This window comes from Oncorhynchus nerka, linkage group LG25 (assembly GCF_034236695.1).
Source record: "Oncorhynchus nerka isolate Pitt River linkage group LG25, Oner_Uvic_2.0, whole genome shotgun sequence".
NCBI lineage: Eukaryota > Metazoa > Chordata > Actinopteri > Salmoniformes > Salmonidae > Oncorhynchus > Oncorhynchus nerka.
In genome coordinates, this window is record NC_088420.1 from 52,753,507 (window position 1) to 52,777,323 (window position 23,817).

Sequence of the window (23,817 nt, forward strand, 5' to 3'; positions counted from 1 at the left end):
GGGAGCTGACTGGCTGAAGTGGCGCCTTCTGGTGGATGCGGGTGGGGGTCAAAAATGACCATAACAAGCATTTGAAGAAAGCAAGTGAAAAATTTAAAGTGTTAATGCATGTTCCTGGTAAGACGATTTGAACCTTTTGGCTTTCCATATAGTAGAGCAGCAGACGGGCGGGATCGGTTCCTGTGGGCGGCACTTGAAGCGCGCATAAAAGGTGTTGCCCTGTAAAAAAAAAAAGCCTTCAACTCACAATGGTCTCGCAGTCCACTTTCATGCGCACGCTATGATGTGTGGATACCATACAACAGAGCTTATTGCAGCAGTTTTATGCGGTTTAATATTTTTTTCCCTGTTCGGATACTACTGACTGGGGCATTGGATATGTGCACGCGGGATGATGAAAACCCCTTTCCTCCCCGCAGAAGTAAGATAAAATAGGGTTTCGAATACATTGGATTTACTCCTCTCGTTCCATATGAAGAAGTCAAAAGTAAGTTAACATTGGAACTGAACATTTTCTTACTCACTTTCTTGTTATAGGCTGTCTTATTTACATGTCATTTTACGCCTGGTGCGGTGCGCGTATTCGAGTGGCAGGTGAGAAAACGAAAGGTGTGAATTGGCCTATTTCTGTCCATAGATTTTGAGAAGTATGCATCAATATCATTGACATGAAGCCCGTTCCTTTAGTGGTCAGTGTCTTTGGAAACGTTTGTTAAGTTAAGCACCTCACTCCCTATTTTTCCAATACGGCCAAACAGAAAATGCCAACGGTAAATATGTTTGGGTGTCCGAACTGACCAGGCACCTAATCATCCTAGATTTTCTCATATATCGTATCACAGTAACACACGAATGACATTTAGTGGCCTATATGCCTGCACATATCCCATGATGTGTACAATGAGTGCGCCCATGTTGAATTGTGTGCAATAATGTACAATCTTTTCGCGCGTAGGGCCTAATCGTTTTCCTTTCATGAAATCACGGTAGTTTGTGGTTTAAGGTTATAACCTTAGGTAATAAGCAATGATAAACATACTGTAAATTCATGACAGTATGTACAGTATTTTGATGTGCCATGCCTATTGGTTTTTGGTTTGGGGGTACTGAAATGAAAGTTTAATACAGGCTATTGGTTTTGGCACACTGCATACACTGCATTGGGAAAGTATTCCGGCCCCTTGACTTTTTCCACATTTTGTTACGGTACAGCCTTATTCTAAAATTGATTAAATGACTTGTTTTCCTCAATCTACACACAATACCCAATAATGACAAAGAGAAAACAGGTTTTTAGAATTTTTAGCAAATTTATAAAACAACAAAAATAATAAAAGAAAGTACCTTATTTACATAAGTATTCAGACCCTTTGCAATGAGACTCGAAATTGAGCTCAGGTCAATTCTGTTTCCATTGATCATCCTTGATGTTTCTGAATCTTGATTGGAGTCCACCTGTGGTAAATTCAATTGACTGGACATGATTTGGAAAGGCACACCTGTCTATATAAGGTCCCACAGTTGACAATGCATGTCAGAGCAAAAACCAAGCCATGAGGTCAAAGGAATGGTCTGTAGGGTACCGTAACATTTCTGCCGCATTGACGGTCCCCCAAGAACACAGTGGCCTCCATCATTCTTCAATGGATTAAGTTTTAATAAACCACTAAGACTCTTCCTAGAGCGGGCTACCCGGTCAAACTGAGCAATCGGGTGAGAAGGGCCTTTGTCAGGGAGGTGACCAAGAACCCAATGGTTACTCTGACAGAGCTCCAGAGTTCCTCTGTGGAGATGGGAGAACCTCCCAGAAGGACAACAATCTCTGCAGCACTCCACCAATCAGGCCTTTATGGTAGAGTGGCCAGACGGGACACACTCCTCAGTAAAGGGCACATGATAGCCCACTTGGAGTTTACCAAAAAGGCACCTAAAGGACTCTCAGACCATGAGAAACAAGATTCTCTTCCCTGATGAAACCAATATTGAACTCTTTGGCCAGGCTTGAACCTGATGCACCCCATCCAACCTGGCAGAGCTTGAGAGGATCTGCACAGAAGAATGGGAGAAACTCGCCAAATACAGGTGTTTCAGGTTTGTAGCGTCATACCAAAGAAGAATCGAGGCTGTAATCCCTGCCAAAGGGTCTGAATACTTATGTAAATGTGATATTTCCAGTTTTTTTTATATACATTTGCTAAAGTTTCTAAACCTGTTTTTGCTTTGTCATTATGGGGTATTATGTGTAGATTGATGGAAAGAAAAATAGAAACTATTTAATTCATCTTAAAATAAGGCTGTAATGTAATTTTGTTGGGAAAAAAGTCAAGGGGTATGAATACTTTCCAAATGCTCATCTTTAGAAATGTTTGTCATTTTTACATCAATGGGGGGGAAAATTGTTGTACTTCAGTATTCTACACAGCCTCTCAACATCCTGTTTTTGAATAGCCTAACAATATGGGTGGGGTCTGAAATTATTGACACCCTTGATAGAGATAATAAAATAATGACCATATAACATAAATCATTCAAATCCCGAGGTGTATTGTTTGCTCGAATTGAGAAATGATTTTATACAATACAATACAATTGCTTCAGAAGGATTTTGTTTAACAAATAATAAAGAATTCTCAAAGGTAGAGGTCAAAATTGACACCCCTAAAGATAAGTTATCAATGAAATAGTGAAGTTTAGTATTTGGTCCCATATTCCTAGCACACAATGACTAAATCAAACTTGTGACTATATAGACTTGTTGGATGCATTTCCAATTAATTTTGGTTGCGTTTCAGATTATTTTGTGCCCAATAGAAATGAATGGTAAATGTATTGTCATTTGAGTCACTTTTTATTATAATTAAGAATATAATCTGTTTCTAAACACTTCTACATTAGTGAAACAACATCTCTTTCTCTAAGCAATTGTATAAAATAATAGAATTTACCAATTTATTTGCATACAACACAGCTCAGTATTTGAATTATTTATTTTATACAGTCATTATTGCTCATCTTTATCAATGGTGTCAATAATTTCGGACCCCACTGGGCTTATGTATGTGTCACGTTCTGACCTTAGTTCCTTTATTATGTCTTTGTGTTAGTTTGGTCAGGGTGTGAGTTGGGGTGGGTAGTCTATGTTCTTTTTTCTATGTAGTATTTATGTGTTTGGCCTGGTATGGTTCTCAATCAGAGGCAGGTGTCTTTTGTTGTCTCTGATTGAGAATCATACTTAGGTAGCCTGTTTTCCCCATTTTAGTTGTGGGTGATTGTTTTCTGTCTCTGTGTCGTCACCAGACAGAACTGTTTCGTTTTTGTTCGTTCTCCTTGTTATTTTGTGTTCCGTGTTAATAAACATGGACATGTACCACGCTGCATATTGGTCCGGTCATTCATACTCCTCGTCAGAGTATGTATTATGTGTATAATGTACAGTCTCTCTTTTTGTCATTTCAACAGTGAAACAATAGAGTAAAGTACTGTTATTAATGTTTTAAAACAATGCTGTAGATTGCATTGCATTCTAGGTAAAATTCAGAAAATTACTGTTATTAACTTTAATTGGAAGCCAGCTGTAACAATGACTCTAAAACACTTTGTTAACAGTAATAGTTTATGCCTACTCTAGATTAAAATAATCAGTTTCAGGAGCGAGACACATGAAGCTCAGACTATTTTAGTAAATATCTTCTTGAAGCGTCTGTGGTGGAAGAATATTTTCAGCAGCTGCTGGGTAGGTACCTTGACTTGTTTATAAGTATCTTTATTGAATTGAATCACTGCATGTTTTCTTAGCTTAGCTAGCTAGCTGAAGTTGACACATGAAATTTTGGTCTGCTCTAAATTGCTCATAAATATCTTGCTGTGTGACCTAGAAAAGCATCACCTCCGAAATGACAATGAAGCGGTATGTTTTCACCATTACTACAGAGAAATGGCATGTTACTAGTAGTTCAAAGGATGTGACCCATATTACTGGCACAATGTTTTTTGGGAGGCTTGACGAGCCACTTTTTGCACATAAACCGTGGGCTGTACTCTAAAGCCGCTGCGAATGACCAGTGCACCAGTGTGTATCGAGGTGCCTGCCGACCTAAGGTGCACTGGGCAGCTGTAGCCTGTCATAGTGTCACTGGCGGTAGCTAGCAACATGGACTCCAAAATGCCATGTAATGTTACAGTATTAGTAAACCTATTCACTTTGTCAGTAGTACGTAAACATTTGGTGGAAAAGAAAGGAAAATGTGAGTCTGGTAAATAATCTGTGGGATTGTGTAGGCTACAGAAATGTTTTATTAGTTAGCAAGGGTTTGAAGTATGTGTATCTAGCTGTCGATTTTTTGTTCAATGACTCCATTGATTTCATAAACTATATTGGATATATGCTGTAAATTCGAATCAACCCAAGATGATGAACCCTGAAGATGGGACAAAGTGCATGAAAAGGTGGCCCAGAACAGCAGGCTTTTTCTCAACCCCGACATTGCCCCATTGTTCCAAGAGTTTACTGAGTTTGAATGAAGAACTTTAGCGAGGCAAGCACGCACACAACACCAGTTTGATATGCCCCTTGTCACCTGTGTTTTTGCCCACAGATGAACTGCCCTGGTGCTCTGCCTCTCATATTCTTTATTTTTCTATACATGTCCTAATTAAGGGTGAGAAGAACTAACAAATCAGAACTGAGGATGCTTGTTAGAGCCCCATGAGGAACACCTGATGCTTCGCTGAGTTCTCTCTGGATGCTCTCCTGCCCAAACTATCCCGTTGTGTGTTTCACCTCCTTGGGAACCCCCTTACCCATAGTAGTTGCCCCTGATCATAGATCTAGGATTGTACCCAATCCCAATTTTTAACTCCATCTCTCTTTGTCTCTCTCTCCCCCACAGGCACACAATATCGTTTTTAGATTAGTGATGCTCTTATCTGGTTACATGCGTTAACTAACTTCTATGGTCAATTATGTTCATTTGTTTACGTTACCAATATGAATACATTTATTTTATGTTCAAATGTAGTGTTCTTCTTAATTTTAGAATTTAGGGAAAATGTCACTGTAAATTTACAGCATTATCCTAGCATGAGAGTTGCCAGATTAATACTGTATTTTGCTTCACAGCAGAGATGCTATAATATATTTCACAGTACTATTTTCCTTACTGTAAAACATTACAGCATCCATGTAAATTTACAGCAGGGATGCTGTATGTTTTTACAGTAAGGAAAATAGTACTGTGAAATATATTATAGCATCTCTGCTGTGAAGCAAAATTACAGTATAAGCAGGCAACTCTGGTGCCATGATAATGCAGTAGCTTTACAGGGAATGTTTTTACAGTGTGTTTCTAAGACAGTTTTCTGCTCTGGGACATTAAAGTTGATCCTACCATATCAAGTTTTAATGTCACATGCACAAGTACAGTGAAATGCCTTTGTAAAAAAAAAAAATCAAAACCCAACAATGCAATATTGAATGTATTACAACAACAAAAAACACGAGAAATATGAAATGCACAATTTAAGTAAGCATACTAAATACAGGAAATATTAAAGTCAGTTCCAATAGCATATTTACATGTGCAAGAGAATATAAGATAAACAGAGTAGCAGCAGCTTGCATGTGAGTGGGTGTGTAGAGTCAGTATAAATGTGTGAGTGAGCAAATTATGGAGTGTTTGTGTGTGTGTGTGTGAGTGATGTGTGTAAATACTTAAATAAAAGGTCAAAGATGCCAGGTAAATTTGGTCCATGTAGCTATTGTAGCTGTTAGCTATTTATCAGTTGTATTGCTTGCGAATAGAAGCTGTTCAAGAGCCTGTTGGTGTCAGACTTGATGCACCGGTACCTCTTGCCATGCGGCAGCAGAGAAAATAGTCTAAAATAGTCTGTTTATTTCCGGGCCTTCTTTTCACACTGCCCGTTAGAGGTCCTGGATTCATGGTGTCACCAGCAAACTTGATAATGGTGTTGGAGCCGTGCGTGGCCACACAGTCGTGAGGGAACAGGGAGTACAGGAGGGGACTGCACCAACACCCCTGTTGGGTACTTGTGTTAAGGGTCAGCGTGATGGAGGTGATGTTGCCTTCCCTCACCACCTGGGGTCGGCCTGTCAAAGTCCAGGATCCAGTTGCAGACCCAGAGTCCTTATCCTAACTTTCCTTGTATCCAGACTTGGTATATGAGCCTAACTGAAATCAGGTGTTTCTCACTTTCGCCATAGCCTCCAGTGTGAACTTTACTGTAGCCTAATCTTTTAGTCAGTACAACTTTTTTTCTCTGATTCAGTTAGTATAATTGAACTTCTCACATCAAGACTTTCATTCCTGTTTCTTATTTACACAGCAACTTCAGCACAGCAACTGACAAATACATTATGCACGCTGTGAAACGTTGCACCCTTTGGTAGGCCTATGATGTACAGTCTATCCAGTGTTCTCAATAACTTGTCTGGTTAAATTAAAGTATTATATAAATCCTGTTAATTCATAGTAACGCAAATGTTCTGCCTGTTCCATGTTGTGTGGAAGCCCTTATTGGCAATGTCCTGCTAAAACGGGTTATATCAATCTAGAGTACTCTATCGCTAGGAACAAAACTTCATTGACTCCAATGAGCCACTCACAGTTTTGACACATGTACGGTAGCTCAGAGAAAAGAGGAAACATTCCCCTCTTTCATTTCCCTCTTGCTTATTTTTTATCAAGTCAACTACAGTAATAACATCTCTTTTTTTTTAAATCCCATTGTGCAATAGTCTGCAGCTGCTGCTGAAAAATAAATATAGCTATAAAAGTATAATACGAAACAGGATGTGTGAAATGTTTGGCGATCAAGAAAATGTGTGAGGTGCGTAACTTTCTGCATTGCTTTTTAGAAATGCTCATCGACAGATAAACTACTCATACTGTACCTCTTTGGTGTTTGTTTTTTAATGTCTACTATTAAACATATCCATGACCACCTTCCTCGAAGGTCCCAAATGCCTCAGTAGTCACGCTTTCCAAGACCACAATAAGGCTGAGTATATCAGCCACAGTTGTAGGCTGTCTGCATCCCAAATTACACCCTATTCCCCATAGGGGGAACGTAGTGCACTATAAAGGGAATAGGGTGCTATGTCTCCTGTACTCTAGACTTCACATGCCTGAGAATTCTAGTAAAATGGGTCAGACTGGATGGTCTGTAAGTATGCTAAATCAACCTGTGTCCCTGCTGAGACTAACAGCATTATTGTCAGTCATGACTTTTTACCATACATTCTACCCACAGACTGGTATTAGAGAGGCAAATCACGATCGAGGAATTCTTTGACCAGACTTGAAATACTTGTGAAGCACCGGCACTGAGTGAAATATTTGTTTCCCTTTTGCCTAAAGCTAAACAAAAGCCTGACTGACCAGCAGCATGTTTGTAGGAGACTGTAATGCAGGCTGTAATACAGGGGATAGGCTCTAACAATCACCTGTAGGGCTGTACCTTTTGAAGTCGGAAGTTTACACACACCTTAGCCAAATACATTTAAACCTCAGTTTTTCACAATTCCTGACATTTAATCCTAGTAAAAATCCCTGTCTAAGGTCAGTTAGGATCACCACTTTATTTTAAGAATGTGAAATGTCAGAATAATAGTAGAGAATGATTTATTTCAGCTTTTATTTCTTTCATCACATTCCCAGTGGGTCAGAAGTTTACATACACTCAATTAGTATTTGGTAGAATTTATGGACATGATTAGATAAGTATTCACCCCCCTGAGTCAATAAAGCAATAAAGGCCCGGGGGTGGGTACAGCTAGGGGCTGTTCTTATGCACGACGCAAAGCAGAGTGCCTGGATACAGCCCTTAGCCGTGGTATATTGGCCATATACCACATACCCTCGAGGTGCTTTGTTGCTATTATAAACAGGTTACCAATGTAATTTGAGCAGTAAAAATACATGTTTTGTCATACCTATGGTATACTGTCTGAGATACTACGACAATCTTCCAATCAGCATTCAGGGCTCGAACCACCCAGTTTATAATACATGTTAGAAACACATTTGACAGTGATTACAGCTGTAAGTCTCTTAATTATTTTCAAAATTATTCAAGCTCTGTCAAGGTGTTGGTGATCATGGTTTAAGTACAATTTTCTTAATATATATTTTCAATCAGATATAAGTCAAAACTGTAACTTGGCCACTCAGGAACTTTCACTGTCTTCTTGGTAAGTAACTTCAGTGTAGATTTGGCTTTGTGTTGTAGGTTATTGTCCTGCTGAAAGGTGAATTTCGCTCCCAGTGTATGGTGTAAAGCAAACAGAAGTAGGTTTTCCTCTAGAATTTTGCCTGTGCTTAGCTCCATCCCACATTTTTTCATCCTGAAAAACTCCCCAGTCTTTGCCAATGTCAAGCATGCCCATACCATGATGCAGCCACCACCATACTTGAAAATAAGGAGGCAGTTACTCAGTGATGTGTTGTATTTGATCCAATATAAATCATTTCATCAAACAAAACGTGTAGTGTTTTTGCAGATTGTAGTATTTACTGTTGTGTTTTTGCAGACTGTTGTATACTGTAGTATTTACTGTTGTATGTTGGCAGACATCACTGTAGTATTTGCTAGAGTGGTTTTGTTTTATTTTCTTTGACATAGAAGTGGAGGCTTTCTCCTTTAGGAAACCTGAAGCAGAAATACAAAAATAGCATATTTTTCATAACCTGTAGGTAGGACTGGGGTCTGATGGATAGTTATTTTCTATAGCCTGTAGGGAACACAATATATGGTCTATACTTCGCATGTAGGTTTCTCACTTATGGGTGGCACAAATTGTAATATGGGGGAGGGGGATGTGCAGTATATTTGTAATTAAATACTCTCGTGAATGTACCAGCCCCCTCATTATCTCAACCAATCATGGCTAGGAACGATTCTGTACTTTCTCCATGGCTAAACAGCTTCGTGATTTCCAGTGAAGTAGTAATGTCTGTCTTCCGCCTAATTTCCATTTGTAGGCGTGTGACCATCAATGCAAATTATGAGCCGAATCCAAACTCAGATGATTGTATTTACACTGCGTTTTCACATTAGACATGCATTGATGTCAACAGTAGATTTGAAATAGAAGTAGGCAAATCTAAAGTTAGGGTGTGATTATACATGTGTACGAGGCAGAGAACAAGCCGTTGGATGTATAGTTAATTATGTTTACTTTTTCCCTGTGGCTGTGGATAAATCCCCCACTGTCTATGACGCTGCTACTGTAATTAATGATATTTGATTTTCAAGGAAATGTTGGAGGGGGTGCCGCGTGTTGGATTTCTCAGTCACTTAGTAATGTCCTTGTTTTTTAAAGAAAAGCAAAAAATATGGTCTATTAAAATAAAATTGATCAGAAATAGTGTTGACATTGTTAATGTTGTAAACGACTATTGTTGCTGGAAACGGCTGATTTTTAATTGAATACCTACAGAGGCCCATTGTCAGCAACCATAATTTCTGTGTTCCAGTGGCACGTTGTGTTAGCCAATCCAAGTTCATCATTTTAAAAGGCTAATTGATCATTAGAAAACCCTTTTGCAATTATGTTAGCACAGTTGAAAACTGTGGCGACTCCGCGATGCTGGCCTTCTAGGCAGAATTGCAAAGAAAAAGCCATATCTCAGACTGGACAATAAAAATAAAAGATTAAGATGGGCAAAAGAACACAGACACTGGACAGAGGACTCTGCCTAGAAAGCCAGCATCCCGGAGTCACCTTTTCACTGTTGACCTTGAGACTGGTGTTTTGCGGGTACTATTTACCAGAGGTGTGGACTCGAGTCACATGACTTTGACTCGAGTCACAAATATGAGGACTTGCAACTCGACTTTGACTTTAACGCCAATGACTCGTGACTTGACTTGGACTTGAGCCTTATGACTCGACCTGACTTGATACCATCCCCAAGCCCAAATATTAAAAACGATTATATTAAAAAGTGTGCAGTGCATCAACTCTTCATTACAGTTTGAATCGGACAGCAGCCAATCAAATTGTGCGTGGCAGTGCAGAGGAACGTCAGCAGGTGAATTCAGATGGAGCCTTTGGAAAGATGATACCCAAAAATATTATTTTCGTATATAAAGACGATGCTGTATCAACAAAAAACCGTTTGTAACTTGCAAAACATGCGGGAAGAAAATTACAGACGGAGGCGCAACAATTTCCAACTTTGTTCGACATTTGAAGCTGCACAAAGAACGGTAAGTCGTGGCTAGTATTGTCGACAGCTATCCATCACACAAGGTTGTGTGTTTGAGTGTGTGTAACTTGTTTGTTTCATGGGTTTCTTTTTGTTGGCTTTTGATGTCTGGAGCCTGTATTATGTGCACTCCTCACTGCTTGCCCAGATTAGACTTGCAGATTGACTCACCACCACGCTGTTTGGAGCTGGAAAATATCAAAATGAGCACATTTGTGGCGGAGTGCCTCCTAGAATGGTTGTGTACTCTTCCCAACCTGCTGATTATGGCGAGTGCTTGAACCCACTGATTGTGTTTATGCTTCACACAAATCCCACCATCCCTCTCTCTGCTGTCGTCGGCTGTTTTGAGCTTTCTCTATTGATAATGAAGAACGGAGGCTTATTTCATCTGAGGCACCGCATTCAGATAGTTTTCCACATAGAAATGCAATATATAGATCTGTACTCGATTCTCTATTCCATACGGCAAAGGCTGTTGTAGGTGATATATTTATATGTGAATTGCCATGTTGGATTGCCTGCTGATACTCTGCTGCTTAATTAATTCATCTAGAGAGAGATCATGGCTACCCATGTATTTCCATGGAAATATAACTTTTATTTGGAAAGTAATAAATATAGATATTTTTAAAAGCATTCATAATTTGCGTGAATGTAAAATACTAACTATTACCCTTGTTAAAAATATGAAATGGTATTACATTTGGTGAAGAGCACATTATGACTTGTTTAGGACTTGATACTTGACTTGAGACTTGACTCGGACTTGCCTGTCTTGACTTGGGACTTGTAAAACAATGACTTGGTCCCGCCTCTGCTATTTACTGAAGCTGCCAGTTGAGGACTTGTGAGGCGTCTATTTCTCAAACTAGACACCCTGATGTACTTCTCGTCTTGCTCAGTTGTGCACCGGGGCCTCCCACTCCTCTTTCTCTTCTGGTTAGAGCCAGTTTGCCCTGTTCTGTGAAGTAATACACAGCATTGTATGAGATCTTTAGTTTCTTGGCAATTACTCTCATGGAATAGCCTTCATTTCTCAGAACAACAATAGACTGACGAGTTTCAGAAAGTTTTTTGTTTCTGGACATTTTGAGCCTGTAATAGAACCCACAAATGCTGATGCTCCAGATACTCAACTAGTCTAAAGAAGCCAGTTTTATTGCTTATTTAATCAGAAACAGTTTTCAGCTGTGCTAACATTGCAAAAGGGTTTTCGAAAGATCAATTAGCCTCAACTTGGATTAGCTAACACAACGTGCCATTAGAACACAGGAGTGATGTTTGCTGATAATGGGCATCTATACGCCTATGTCGATATACCATAAATAAATCAGCCGTTTCCAGCTACAATAGTCATTTACAACATTAACAATGTCTCCACTGTATTTCTAATCAATTTGATGTTATTTTAATGGACATAAAATGTTTGTTTTTTTTTAAACAAGGACATTTCTATGTGACCCTAAACTTTTGAACGGTAGTCTATATTTAAAAAGGAATAGTTTCACCATAAACTTTTTTTTCATCGAAGACCAAATCTTTTAGGCTTCGAGTGAAACACATATATTCTGGTCTTCATTTTGACAGTTGGAAAAGTTTTATATATTTTGGTCTTTTAGTAGTAAATCTAGTTATTTTGCCCCTAACAGTTAAACTCTACTTTTGAAATTGTGATTAGAGGCACTTTCTAGAAGGTGGGAGGGGTTAGGTATGAAATACTCTCCCTTCTAGATATGCTGGGTGGTACCACCTCAAGGCTTACTATAAAAGCAGGTGACATCAATGGTCTTGGTAAGTGGAGCGTGCCAATATTTTTTTGCATGATGCTTCCTTCTCTAGACGACTGCCGTTACACAAAATTCAAAAGGCAGTTAGGCACATTTCTGCATATGACCAAATTCAAAATTTTTGCTTACCATTTCATACACATCTGTGCTTTTCAGAAGAAGAAAAAACATGTACGGTAGGCTATGATGATTGTGTTTATTTGTAGCTACATCCATCGTAACAAGAAATAGATGACAACATGTCAATTCAATGTATTTTTTTTCGCAAACTCTACAACTGATTGTTTGCGCAGTCAGCCAAAATAGTTAGCTGATTGTAAATTCTCATCCCACAATGGGCAGAAATCTTTTTTTTTTTTCAAAACCTTTATTTACAATATTCATCCCATGCCTAATTCTGAAAAGTGAAAGCGTTCCTGTGAGAGGGATCACCCTGGTAGTAGTTGTATGTTTTTATACAGTACCCAAGACCAATCTGTGAGTTAATTTGACCAATGGAAAAAGATCTACTGCATAAATATTGCAATGCGGGTTGGATTAAATAGAGCCCCTAATCTTCATTTTTCAAGGTGATGATTGCACTTTTCTTCCCAGCACAAAAGGTACAATAAATGTGAGTCTACATTTCAAAGGGAAGTGGCAATAGGTGTCAGGAACTCAGCGCCTCACCACTGTGAGGTAGCTGTCCAGAGCCATTTTTACTCGCCGATGCACATGCTTTTATTATCAGAGGCTGCCAGTAGACTTCTGGTAAGCATGCTCTAGAGAGAAAGTGTTGGGTTCAGGTACAACTACGTTTACCCACCCCCACAAAATGAATATTTATGAGCAATATCCCCACCCACAATGTTTTTTAAGGGGTTGTGCAAATGCTGAAATTGGGATTTAGTTACCCTTTTAAAACAAGTGTTCTGTTGATGTAACAGGGTTGACCTAAAAATGAGGGACAGGGTTTTTTCTCCCTAAAATTAAAAAAAAATTACTTTGAAAGCAACAAAATAACTATGGCTTTACAATGATGGTGAAAACTTGTATAAATGTTCAAGTTAAATGGGTTAACATATTCCTAGAAGTCAGAGGATGTGACATCTAGGAAGTCAAAATGCTGTATTTTTATTCGTATAAGAAAATCGGATTTATTGAGTTTTCTATGTGGTCTATGTTAAAGGCTACTTCATTTAATATAACAGGCTTTAAAATGCAATATTTGTGCACAATTACTACTTAAAATATCAAAGGGACGCCAAAAGGCACTCATTTCTTGGAATGACCCAGTAGTAGTAGTAGAGGTATTTTATTGATCTGAAGATATACTACTCAATGTGCTCTTTAGTTGCCAACGCAATGTACTTCCAGTACTCAATCTCTTCAGTTGACCACATGGCATTGAGTGAGCCTCTACATTTTAGACAGTATAATCCCCATGGCATCGTATCCATTAGTTTATTTAGTTAACATGGGCCTTTAAGTGCACCTGAGTGGACAGAGGCAGGCAGAATGCAATTTGTAGATGCAGATTTGATTTATACACGTTTTGTGTGGGCGCTGGTCCGCTTTCTGAATCACTGTGGGAATAGGTCAATCGCATTTCCTGTTTTTTATCATAGACTTTACGTTTCCTGATGGTTTTCACTTTTACCCACACTTGTTGGCCTTCTATTTTGGGTTACCATCAGATATGATGAAACCATTATTTTACACAAATGCCAATGTTCTAAATCTGCTTACACTGTCATTCTTAGACCAAAATCAGAAATGTTTCAGATTTCCATTACATATGATTTTTGCAATACCTGAGAGAACTGCAGAAATGTTTTTGTTTGTTGTTAAGATGGACAAGACACAATAGGAGCCAGAAGCCACTATTGTTTTTCAGTGGACTTGAGGTCTATGACCAAGACCGTGTCATTATTGTTCCATTCCAGTCAGTAAACAATGCACTGGACCATAAAGCCTTGGTCATAGACCTCAAGTCCACTGAAAAACAATAGTTTGTTCCTTAGTAATTTCTTCCATCTCATATGAGATAACATCTAGGCTTTGAAAACAGATTTTATCTGCAAATGTTTTCCTCCTTTTATAAAACATTTAGTGCACTGGCAGAGATTTGTTGTATTGTTGTTAGACCAAAATTATTTAGATGAGATTAGGAACAGGGTCTTCCCTGTGAAAAACTGCTGGCCTAAATTAAAATATGCCATGTGGTACTAATGATATGCATGGCCCTGTGTTTTTGTACAATGAGATGACTGTATGTTGTTGGAGAGGGCTGGAGAGGAAGGCACAGGCCTGGGTATCTGGAGGGCCTGTTGAGTCTATTTGGTTAATGATACCGCAGGTTCAAAGTGGCTGTAGAATCAAAGTAGGTTGTAGACAATGAGGACATGGGTAATCATCATCAAGCAGGGCCGGCCCTATTTTGCCATTGGGAGTAGAGCAGATGTTGCAGTTTTAAAGCAAGCTTTCTGCAATTCTACACATTTTGCCATGGGGCGGAGAGAGGTTTAGACATTTTATAACACATTTCATGCAATTCTACTCATTTTTCCATGTTGCAGAGATAAAAATGAGCAGTTTTACAGCTAATTTCCTGCAATTATACACATTTTGCCAATACTTATGCCATGTTAATGATATCTGAGGAAGAGTGACTAACAAAATCCATGGGGGCCCCCAGGAGGTCAGGGCACCTGGGCACATGCCCTGCATTGGTATTCGGCCATGATAGCTGGCTAGACGAATTTACCAATCAAAAAATGGTTTGCTGACATGGCTAATTTAATAAATGTCAGTGAATGACATAATGAGAGAAACTGCTGATGCACAACCAAATTTCGAGTCCCTAACTGAGCTAAAACAAAAATGACCGCTTATGTCACCTATGCATGTAGCTGGCCCTGTCATCAGGCAGTGCAGTGCAGCCAACACAACATACCTCGAGCAGTAATGCACCAAACAAAGCATGAACACAGGCCTTTTAAGAACTAGAAAAGTGTGCCTCTATTTTAATGTTAGTCTGGAGTTCAATCAAACCTGCACTGCAGAAACCTGGCTATGTTCTTTTTCTACTCAAATGTGCTATGACTTACTGAAGCAAACAAGGAAGCATTCATTTAAGTTCTTTATGAAAATGTGTGTTCGATTTGTTAAAAATGTAATTTCATCTCCAATTACTATTACTTCCCAACTTACCTTGTTTTCATTTTGATCAAGCACTGGTGTGTCAATTTAAGTAACACAATGCAAAAATCCCCTTCAAAATCTGTCAGTTTAAGCTAGAGATGTCTTTTTTGCATTGGAGGTTAAAGGTGACAGAGCTAGAGCGGTGTTTGTTAGACCATGAGACATCCGGAAAATCGGTCTTCTCACGAATGTCTTTTAGCGTCCGACTGTTTTGACCCCTCTATGGAATTATGAGACTCATGAACACGATGGTGTTCTCCGTTTTACTCTACATCCCCCATAAGTGTCACGGGACTCATATAAAGGTGAACGGTACTGTTATTTTTTATATGGAAGAATTAAGGTAGTTTTATGCATACACAAAAAAAGGTTAAATATGTGTAAAAAAATATATATATATACAGTGGGGAGAACAAGTATTTGATACACTGCTGATTTTGCAGGCTTTCCCACTTAAAAAGCATGTAGAGGTCTGTAATTTTTTATCATAGGTACACTTCAACTGTGAGAGACGGAATCTAAAACAAAAATCCAGAAAACCACATTGTATGATTTGTAAGTAATTAATTTGCATTTTATTGCAACCTGCAAAATTGGCAGTGTATAAAATACTTGTTCTCCCCACTGTATATACTACCCACAAAACACCAGTCTCAACGTCAACAGTGAAGTGGCAACTCCGGGATGCCACTTCACAGTTCCTCTGTCCAGTGTCTGTGTTCTTTTGCCCATCTTAACCTTTTCTTTTTATTGGCCAGTCTGAGAAATGGCTCTTTCTTTGCAACTCTGTCTAGAAGGCCAGCATCCCGGAGTCACCTCTTCAATGTTGATGTTGAGACTGGTGTTTTGCGGGTACTATTTAATGAAACTGCCAGTTGAGGACTTGTGAGGCGTCTGTTTCTCTAATGTACTTGTCCTCTTGATCTGTTGTGCACCGGGGCCTCCCACTCCTCTTTCTATTCTGGTCAGAACCAGTTTGCGCTGTTCTGTGAGGGGAGTAGTACACAGTGTTGTACAAGATCTTCAGTTTCTTAGCAATTTCTCACGTGGAATGGCCTTCATTTCTCAGAACAACAATAGACTGACGTTTCAGAAGAAACGTTTCTGGATATTTTGAGCCTGTAATCAAACCCATAAATGCTGATGCTCCAGATACTCAACTAGTCTGAAGAAGGCCAGTTTTATTGCTTCTTTAATCAGAATAACAGATTTCAGCTGTGCTAACATTATTGCAAAAGGGTTTTTGAGTGATCAATTCACCTTTTTAAAATAATAAACTTGGATTAGCTAACACAACGTGCCATTGGAACACAGGAGTGATGTTTGCTGATAATGGGTCTCTGTACGCCTATGTAGATATTCCATTTAAAAAATCAGCCGTTTCCAGCTACAATAGTCATTTACAACATTAATAATGTCTCCATTGTATATATGAAACAAGAACAAACAAGGACATTTCTAAGTGACCCCAAACTGCATTCGGAAAGTATTGCCTTTTTCCACACTTTGTTACGTTACAGCCTTATTCTAAAATGGATTGAATACCTTATTACCTCATCAATCTACACACTATACCCCATAATGACAGAGCTGAAACATGTTATTATACATTTTTGCAAATGTATTTAAAATAAACATAACTTATTTAAGTAAGTATTCAGACCCTTTGCTATGAGATTTGAAATTGAGATCAGGTGCATCCTGTTTCCATTGATCTTCCTTGAGATGTTTCTACGACTTGACTGGAGTCCACCTGGGGAACATTTTATTGATTGGACATGATTTGGAAAGGCACACATCTGTCTATGTAAGGTCCCACAGTTGACAGTGCATGTCAGAACAAAAACCAAGCCATGAGGTCGAAGGAATTGTCTGTAGAGCTCCGAGATAGGATTGTTGAGGCACAGATCTGGGGAAGGGTACCAAAACATTTCTGCAGCATTGAAGAATTGAAGAATACAGTGGCCTCCATCATTCTTTAATGGAAGAAGTTTAGAGGTGAGGTCCACAAGAACATTTGCATCCATCATTCTTGACCAATCGGGGGAGACGAGCCTTGATCGGGGAGGTGACAAAGAACCTGATTGTCACTCTGACAGAGCTCCAGAGTCCCTCTGTGGAGATGGGAGAGCCTTCCAGAAGGACAACCATCTCTGCAGCAATCCACCAATCAAGCCTTTATGGTAGAATAGCCAGACAGAAGCCACTCCTCAGTAAAAGGCACATGACAGCCCGCTTGGAGTTTTCCAAAAGGCACTTAAAGACTCTCAGACCATGAGAAAGAAGATTCTCTCATCTATGAAACCAAGATCTAACTATTTGGCCTGAATACCAAGCGTCAAGTCTGGAGGAAACCTGGCACCATACTATGGGAATGTTTTTCAGCGGCAGGGACAGGGAGATTAGTCAGGATTGAGAAAAAGGGAGCAAAGTACAGAGATCCTTGATGAAAATCTGCTTGAGAGCACTCAGGGCCTCAGACTGGGGCAAAAGTTCACCTTCCATCACTTGAACCCGATGGAACATCTCTTAAGAGACTGTGCAGCGACATTCCCCATCCAACCTGACAAAGCTTGAGAGATCTGCAGAGAAGAATGAGGGGAAACTCCCCAAATACAGGTGTGCCAAGCTTGTAGCGTCATACCCAAGAAGACTTGAGGCTTTAATCATTGCCAAATGTGCTTCAACAAAGTACTTAGTAAAGGGTCTGAATACCTAAGTAAATGTGATATTTCTGGGGGGGGTGGGGGTTGTTGATACATTTGCAAAAGAATGATACCCGTTTTTGCTTTGTCATTATGGGCTATTGTGTGTAGATTGATGAGGGAGAAAACGATTTAATCCATTTTATAAAAAGGCTGCAACGTAAAAAGGTCAAGAGGTCTGAATACGTTCCTGATATTGATTTGCAGACCCTTTTGCCCTCGGAACAGACCCAATTCTTCCAGGCATGGACTCTACAAGTTGTTGAAAGAGCTCCACAGGGATGCTGGCCCATGTTGACTCCAATGCTTGATACATTTACATTTAAGTCATTTAGCAGACGCTCTTATCCAGAGCGACTTACAAATTGGTGCGTTCACCTTAAGACATCCAGTGGAACAGCCACTTTACAATAGTGCATCTAAATCTTTTAAAGGGGGGTGAGAAGGATTACTTTATCCTATCCTAGGTATTCCTGAAAGAGGTGGGGTTTCAGGTGTCTCCGGAAGGTGGTGATTGACTCCGCTGTCCTGGCGTCGTGAGGGAGTTTGTTCCACCATTGGGGGGCCAGAGCAGCGAACAGTTTTGACTGGGCTGCGCGGGAACTGTACTTCCTCAGTGGTAGGGAGGCGAGCAGGCCAGAGGTGGATGAACGCAGTGCCCTTGTTTGGGTGTAGGGCCTGATCAGAGCCTGGAGGTACTGAGGTGCCGTTCCCTCACAGCTCCGTAGGCAAGCACCATGGTCTTGTAGCGGATGCGAGCTTCAACTGGAAGCCAGTGGAGAGAGCGGAGGAGCGGGGTGACGTGAGAGAACTTGGGAAGGTTGAACACCAGACGGGCTGCGGCGTTCTGGATGAGTTGTAGGGGTTTAATGGCACAGGCAGGGAGCCCAGCCAACAGCGAGTTGCAGTAATCCAGACGGGAGATGACAAGTGCCTGGATTAGGACCTGCGCTGCTTCCTGTGTGAGGCAGGGTCGTACTCTGCGGATGTTGTAGAGCATGAACCTACAAGAACGGGCCACCGCCTTGATGTTAGTTGAGAACGACAGGGTGTTGTCCAGGATCACGCCAAGGTTCTTAGCGCTCTGGGAGGAGGACACAATGGAGTTGTCAACCGTGATGGCGAGATCATGGAACGGGCAGTCCTTCCCCGGGAGGAAGAGCAGCTCCGTCTTGCCGAGGTTCAGCTTGAGGTGGTGATCCGTCATCCACACTGATATGTCTGCCAGACATGCAGAGATGCGATTCGCCACCTGGTCATCAGAAGGGGGAAAGGAGAAGATTAATTGTGTGTCGTCTGCATAGCAATGATAGGAGAGACCATGTGAGGTTATGACAGAGCCAAGTGACTTGGTGTATAGCGAGAATAGGAGAGGGCCTAGAACAGAGCCCTGGGGGACGCCAGTGGTGAGCGCGTGGTGAGGAGACAGATTCTCGCCACGCCACCTGGTAGGAGCGACCTGTCAGGTAGGACGCAATCCAAGCGTGGGCCGCGCCGGAGATGCCCAACTCGGAGAGGGTGGAGAGGAGGATCTGATGGTTCACAGTATCGAAGGCAGCCGATAGGTCTAGAAGGATGAGAGCAGAGGAGAGAGAGTTAGCTTTAGCAGTGCGGAGGGCCTCCGTGATACAGAGAAGAGCAGTCTCAGTTGAATGACTAGTCTTGAAACCTGACTGATTTGGATCAAGAAGGTCATTCTGAGAGAGATAGCGGGAGAGCTGGCCAAGGACGGCACGTTCAAGAGTTTTGGAGAGAAAAGAAAGAAGGGATACTGGTCTGTAGTTGTTGACATCGGAGGGATCGAGTGTAGGTTTTTTCAGAAGGGGTGCAATACACACGGGAAACTGTTGAGATTGAAAAACCCAACAGTGTTGCGGTTCTTGACACACTCAACCGGTTCGCCAGGTACCTACTACCATACCCCATTCAAAGGCAATTAAATATGTTGTCTTGCCCATTCACCCTCTGAATGACACACATACACAATCCATGTCTCAATTGTCTCGAGGCTTAAACAGCCTTATTTAACCGGTCTCTTCCCCTTCTTCATCTTCGCCTCTACTTAATACTCTCACTTATTACAGGAGATGACATGGTGGCTGTGCAACAGTCTGATGGCCTGGAGATAGAAGTTTGAGTTTGAGTTTATTTTTTATTTTTACAGGGACAGTGCACATTAATCAACGTTTCAGTAAAAGTGCCGGTTTTAGCCAGCCGGCTAATTTTCAACCGCAGTCCCTGGGCAGGTTATTAAAAACAATTACAATATAGACAATAGCAACATAGAACAAGCAAGACATAGCAACATAGGACAAGAAGACATAGCATACAGACAGAGCAACATAGGACAAGCAAGACGTAGCATACAGACAGAACAAAAAGCAGCAAGACAAAATTCATAAAAGCAACAAAGTGTTTCCACACCTCACAAGCTACAGACAACAGACAACATGGAAAGCGGCAACACACAGCTAGGGACCATGTTCACAAATCTGATTGACCTTTAGCCATGTCTTCAAGCATTTTGTGAACGTGTGATATGTGGTGCAGTTATGTGTGTCTGATGGCAGTGTATTCCAGACATGGGAAGCTCTCACAGAGAATGCAGATTTACTAAAGGTGCTTTTCCTTAGGGGAACTATACAGTCACCTCTCATGGCAGACCTTGTGGATCTGCTGCCATATGTCTGGGTTTTCTGTTTAACAAAAATATTGAGTGGAGGGGGAGCCAGGCCATTAAGGATCTTGAATACAAGACATGCGTCGGTGTATTGCACAAGATTTTCCCAACTCAAGAGCTCATGCTTTCTAAGGATGTGACAATGATGATGGCTATTGGGCTTCCTATCAAGCACTTTGAGAGCCTGTTTGTAGACAGACTGAATAGGTTTTAATGTTGTACAGCAAGCTTGGGCCCAACTAGTCAAGCAGTATGTTAAGTGGGGGAGTATCATAGTTTCGAAGTACAGTTTTGCTACCTCTGTAGTCAAACAATTTCATATAAATCGGAAATTAGCTAGGTTGAATTTGGTTATTTGAATTACCTTTTTCACATGCTTTTTAAAAGAGAGGTTGGAATCAAGTATGATGCCAAGGTACTTAAAATCGGATACCACCTGGAGCTTCTCCCCTGACACATAGACATCTGGCTCAGTAGCATCTGTTGCCCTCTTTGTGAACAACATGCAAGTTGTTTTTCAGTCTTTTGGCTTTGATGCAGCTGTACTGTCTCTTTCCGCTAGATGGTAGGAGAGTGAACAGTGAACTTTGGTGTCTGAGGTCCCTTTGACACCAAGTTTGGTAAGTGTCCTGGAGGGAAGGAAGCCTGCCCCCGGTGATGCGTTGGGCTGAACGCACCACCCTGTAGAGAGCCATTTGGTTGACGGCGGTGTAGATTCCACATCGGGTAGGGATGCAAGCCCAACAGAATGCTCTCAATGGTGCATCTATAGAAGTTTGGGGGTTTTAGGGGCTTTTTTGTTTAGGCATCTGAGGTTGTAGAGGCACTGTTGCACCTTCACCATGGTGTCAGTGTGGTGGGACCATTTCAGGTCCTCCGCGTTGAGATTAAGAGTGGCGGATGTGTTGTTGGCTACCCTCACCACTTGAAGTCGGCCCATCAGGTAGTCTAACACCCAGTTGCAGAGGGAGGGTTTCAGACCCAGGGCCCTGAGCTTAGTGACAATCTTGGGGGCACTATGGTGTTCAAAGCAGAGCTGGTGTCGATGAACAACATTCTCACATAGGCATTCCTCTTGTCCAGGCGGGATAGGGTGGTGTGCAGTGCAACAGCAATTGCGTTGCTCGTGGAGCTGTTGGGGCGGTATGCAAACTGTAGTGGGTCTAGGGTCCTCAAACTCAACTCTGGACCACAAAGATAGTTCCGCTGCGTTTTTAATTGTTCCCCTCTAATCAGGGACTGATTTAGACCTGGTGGGTGCAATTAATTATCAGGTAGAACAGAAAACCAGCAGGCTCTGGACCTCATAGTATAAGAGTTTAATACCCCTGGTCTAGTGTGTCGGGCAAGGTGGAGGGGATATGGTCATTGCCCAGCCTCTCAAAGCACTTCATCTTGACAGAGGTGAGTGCTACAGGTCGATAGTCATTTAGTTCAGTTAGCTTGCTTGGTTACATGAACAATCAATGGTGGACATCTTGAAGCAAGTGGGGACAACAGACCGGGATAGGGTGAGGTTGAAAATGTCTGTAAACACTCCAGCCAGCTAGTCTGCACATGCACTGAGGATGCGGCTTGGAATGCCGTCCATCCTGGCAGCCTTGCGAGGGTTAACACACTTGAAAGTCCAACTCGTGTCGGTTACAGCCAAGACGGCGGTGTGTTTTCCTGAGAGTGAGGCGTCGATGTCTGTCTGTGACGTGGCTAGTTTTCCCTTGATAATCCGTGATTGTCTGGAATCCCTGCCACATGCGTCTTGTGTCTGAGCCATTGAAGTTTTCCCTATGATGTATTCTTGTCTCTGATTGACTTATAGAGGTCATGGATGGTCTGTTTGTACCTGTCCATGTTCCCAGGTAACTTACTGGAGTTAAATGTGGTGGTTCACGCTTTCAGTTTTGCGTGCATGCTGCCATTCATCCACATTCTTTGGATTGGATATGTTCTAATTGTCACAGTAGGGACAGCCTCCTCTATGCACTTCCTGATTAAACCAGTGACAGTGTTGGAAAACGTGTTGACATTGTGCCAGTGCATAGCTAGCTGTTACCTACTATTAGTGAAAAGAGGGGAAATGATAACTTGCTTTACAAACCTGTGTGCATATGTTTTACTAACTAGTTATTACGTTTTTAATAATAGTTATTGCTTTGAATTTTAATAGTTTGAATATGAATATTTTTGAAATCCATAGTCAAACGGGAAAATGTTATTTTTCTCCTGGTTAGCCTGTTGCCTGCAAAGGCTGTTACATTGTAACTACAAGTAATACAAAATGGCACTTCACTTTACATTATGTTGCTTGCTCCTGGGTAAGTACATTGCCAATATATGTATATATTCACTTGTAACAATATTGTAATTACAGAGTGGGTTGGTAAAGATTGTTATACCTAGTGCTCTCCTGTCTCCTAATTTGACCTAGTTAGGGTAGTGTCTGAAAAAGTTGTTACATTGTAACTACATAGTAATTATAAAGGTTATACACTACTGGATTTTAATTTACATAAAGTTTCTTGGTTAATAACAACTATATCATATGTAACTACCTTGTTTTTACAGTAAACTTGAATCGGAATAACTTTTGAGTGATAACATAACTTTACCATCTCTAAACTACTTATTTATCATATTTCAGGAATGTACTCCAGAATATGCAAATTACAGATAAGATCACTTCACCCCAGCAGTTACCGGAAACAAATTACAATCACATTCAGATGGTGGATCTTAATTTGATAACCCTGTTGCAGTAAATGCACAGCTGGAAATGCGAACTTGTAGTGTATTCAAGGTTTATAAAAATGCTTCTAAAGTCTATAATTAACTATTTAACATGTCAAACTTGATTTGCCCTAAGGGGTCTTTTTTGCGAGACTTACGTCATTAATATTGTTCCCTGAACTATTATACTGTCTTGATAATTTTTCATTCCAATCTGATTTTTTTGGGGGATACAAACAGAATCTCAATTCATGCTGAGTCCCTCACAAGACTCTGACACCATTGTGTTCTCTCAGTTTATCCAAAGCCAGATGTCAAAGCCACTGTATGATGCTATTATATCCATTTCCTAATCTTACCAGTGACAGTTTGCCAATGTGTATAGTCCCCAGGCATCTGTTCCACCAGGGCCTGGCATTTTCCTGCCTCACGTGACACTTTTTTAAGACCAAGTGCTACACCAAAGTAGTTTGAACTTTTGCTCAATTGTGGTATAGCTAATTGTA

At 40.7% G+C, this 23,817-nt stretch overlaps 1 protein-coding gene across 1 annotated transcript in view; it reads left to right on the forward strand.

The window, feature by feature from the left end:
- The first annotated feature begins 244 nt into the window (after positions 1 to 244).
- LOC115109669 (kit ligand) overlaps positions 245 to 23,817 on the forward strand; it is a 42,269-nt gene continuing 18,696 nt past the window's right edge. Inside the window, exon 1 of the mRNA XM_029634870.2 lies at positions 245 to 487. Coding sequence (XP_029490730.1) covers positions 473 to 487 — 15 coding nt within the window. The 5' untranslated portion in view covers positions 245 to 472. The remainder of the gene's footprint in view (positions 488 to 23,817) is intronic.